At 34.8% G+C, this 2,585-nt stretch overlaps 1 protein-coding gene across 1 annotated transcript in view; it reads right to left on the bottom strand.

Annotated features, from left to right (window-relative positions):
* Positions 1 to 2,292: 2,292 nt before the first annotated feature.
* The window catches only part of LOC127874535 (FMRFamide peptide receptor frpr-18-like), a 1,262-nt gene continuing 969 nt past the window's right edge, over positions 2,293 to 2,585 (bottom strand). Inside the window, exon 1 of the mRNA XM_052418943.1 lies at positions 2,293 to 2,585. This exon is cut by the window's right edge and continues 969 nt beyond it. Coding sequence (XP_052274903.1) covers positions 2,358 to 2,585 — 228 coding nt within the window. The 3' untranslated portion in view covers positions 2,293 to 2,357.

Genomic DNA, 2,585 nt, shown 5'->3' with positions numbered 1-2,585 from the left:
ACGTTCATGAACAAGGAGCCCACACTTGCACATCCATTCAGTTGTAGTCTTTATGAGCGAATATCATATGATTTAAACCAAATAATTTCAATGAAACATACAGCATACCATGAAAAACACAGCGTACCGTGACAAACGCACAGCATAGTAATAGACACCCTGGAATATCGATGTCAGAATTTGCTCGACATTCGCCCCAGCTCGATATTCTGGACTAGTGCCAAACAAACTACAGACTATAGTAAACACATAGCATAAAAATATACTAGTCTTGTGTTTATGCATTAGGCACGAGGCTACTGCTTGTGTCGGGAGATCAGCGCTTGATATATTACTTGTTTTCTTTGAAAGGCAATTTACGAGATTCCTTCTTTCTTTTCTACAGAGGTCGCGAGTATTGGTTTCGAAAGAGAAAACACTTTGTATTTAAATGTTTATATAGCTAATGGTAGCAAAGGCTATACGTATCGTGAGAATGGTTACTTCAACATTCGAGTATTACCCTCCATATTTGCAAACTCATAACCAAAAATATATGTGATCAAAACGAAAGAACAAATGGGGGAAAAGCATATCATAGATTACATACAAGGCCATAGTAATCTAATGTAGGTCATATCATCAGGAACAGGAAGAGCGTACGGGATAGAGATTTGCAATGTGTGCGCTTCTTAACACGCGGGTACAGGTGTGTTATTACGAGATAATATATAGACCTCGTTATACGTGTGCAATGCTTATTGGTATCCATAGTTCCGTCGTTTTTTTGTTGTTTTAGATGGTTGATAGTGTATGTAGTTTGGTAATGTCAATTTTTTTGTACTACGTACGAACGTAAACAATAGCAATGAACTGGTCTATATTATGTGTTAAAATGGCAAGCCTTTGATGCTTGGCAGCAATTTTTTTTTGTTGAGTACATAATTATATGATTTCGTTTAATCACAATTAATACTTTGAAACCTAATTTAGAAATTTTATAACACATACTGTACTATCCATATATAACGCTCATAACAACACATACGTAGAATATACATCGGTAAATATAAATTATTAATGTTTGTGTCAACAATATAAATACGCTTACTTTACAAAATATTTACGATAATACCACATACATGTGACTTGATTAAACATTTATATATACACAACTGAAGAACAGTCATATGAAACGATTAATTTTGAAACGTTTGACAGACCATCCATTTCTCGACCATTTTGTCGTTGGTTCGTCATTACGTTCAAATCCGTGATTATAAAATCACGAATTACACATTCAACAGCTGAACACGCATCAATACCCAGCCATAAATGAAACAATCGGAGTACAAGACACATACATGGCCTAACAAACTTATTCATTATTTACAAATATACCTCTCCGTTTTTTATATACAAATATTCTACTCCGTTGTAAAAAAACACGTTTTTGCGTGGGCTATTTTTTATCCAGAAAACATTGTAAATGGGGCATTTGCCATTTAAGTGGGACACTTTCTTACCTTTTCACTTATTTACATAGATACATCAGGTAATGGAGTTCTTTTTCGTATTAAACGAAGCGTGTATTTCTTTAAAATAATCTGTATTGAAATATATTAGCCTGATGGATAAGACTGATTTTATAAGTAGATTATATATTGCTTTTAGCGAAAAATAGGCCCAGACAAAGTTTGGCTCAAACAAATGTAGTTTAGCGCGATTTCAACGATAGTATAATGCTTATTGGCACATGTCCGAGACGGTGTTCTCGGTGGAACTAGTACTTAGTGTATTCCTAAAATAAAACAGTTTAAAAGAATAAGATAAGATAAGATAAGATTTAGTTTGAGTCGGCAAGGGTTAAACAACAAACATAAGCTCAGACAGCTTGTGCAACCGACTATAAAACATGATGAATAAGAAATAACAAGTGTATAAAAGCTGAAAGACTGGAAACCATTTGTTCTACAATTAAAAGGCAGATATACATATAAATATATAGCATGATATTACAACATCAGATATGGAACTAAAAAAAAGATTTGTTTACATTAAAAGTCAGATAATTTTTTAAGAGAGAGAATAAAATATCAACTAGACACAGCATGCAGAGCATAAAAAACATATCAAGCATAAAGAGCATACATAGCATGCAGAGCATACAAAGCGTACGGAGCGTACAAAGCAACCAGAGTATACAAAGCGTAGGGCACATAAAGTATACATAGCATACATAGCAATTCATAGTATACATAGCATACATAGCAATTCAACGCAAATAAAGCACATGTTCTGACATCGATTAACCTGGAATGGGTAAAATCACTAAAATCGTACGACCCTTAGCCCAAAAGCTGATTTTTCTACACGTTTTAGGCTCTAGATGAACCAGGTTTCGCATCCAAATCGTCATCGATTGCGGACACTGGAGCTATGGCGTTCGATTTTGGTTGCGGTCGGGTGAACATCGATTCCTGTTCCTGCTGTTTCATCCCTAAAATCTTTCGAAGGGTTGCCCTGAACCTGGTCGAGGATGATGACGCTACATATAGAAAGAAGTTAATCGCAAAGTTAAGCTGATAGAAGAAAAAGAAGAATGA

This window comes from Dreissena polymorpha, chromosome 1 (genome assembly GCF_020536995.1).
Source record: "Dreissena polymorpha isolate Duluth1 chromosome 1, UMN_Dpol_1.0, whole genome shotgun sequence".
NCBI lineage: Eukaryota > Metazoa > Mollusca > Bivalvia > Myida > Dreissenidae > Dreissena > Dreissena polymorpha.
This window is presented reverse-complemented; position numbering and strand designations above follow the sequence as displayed.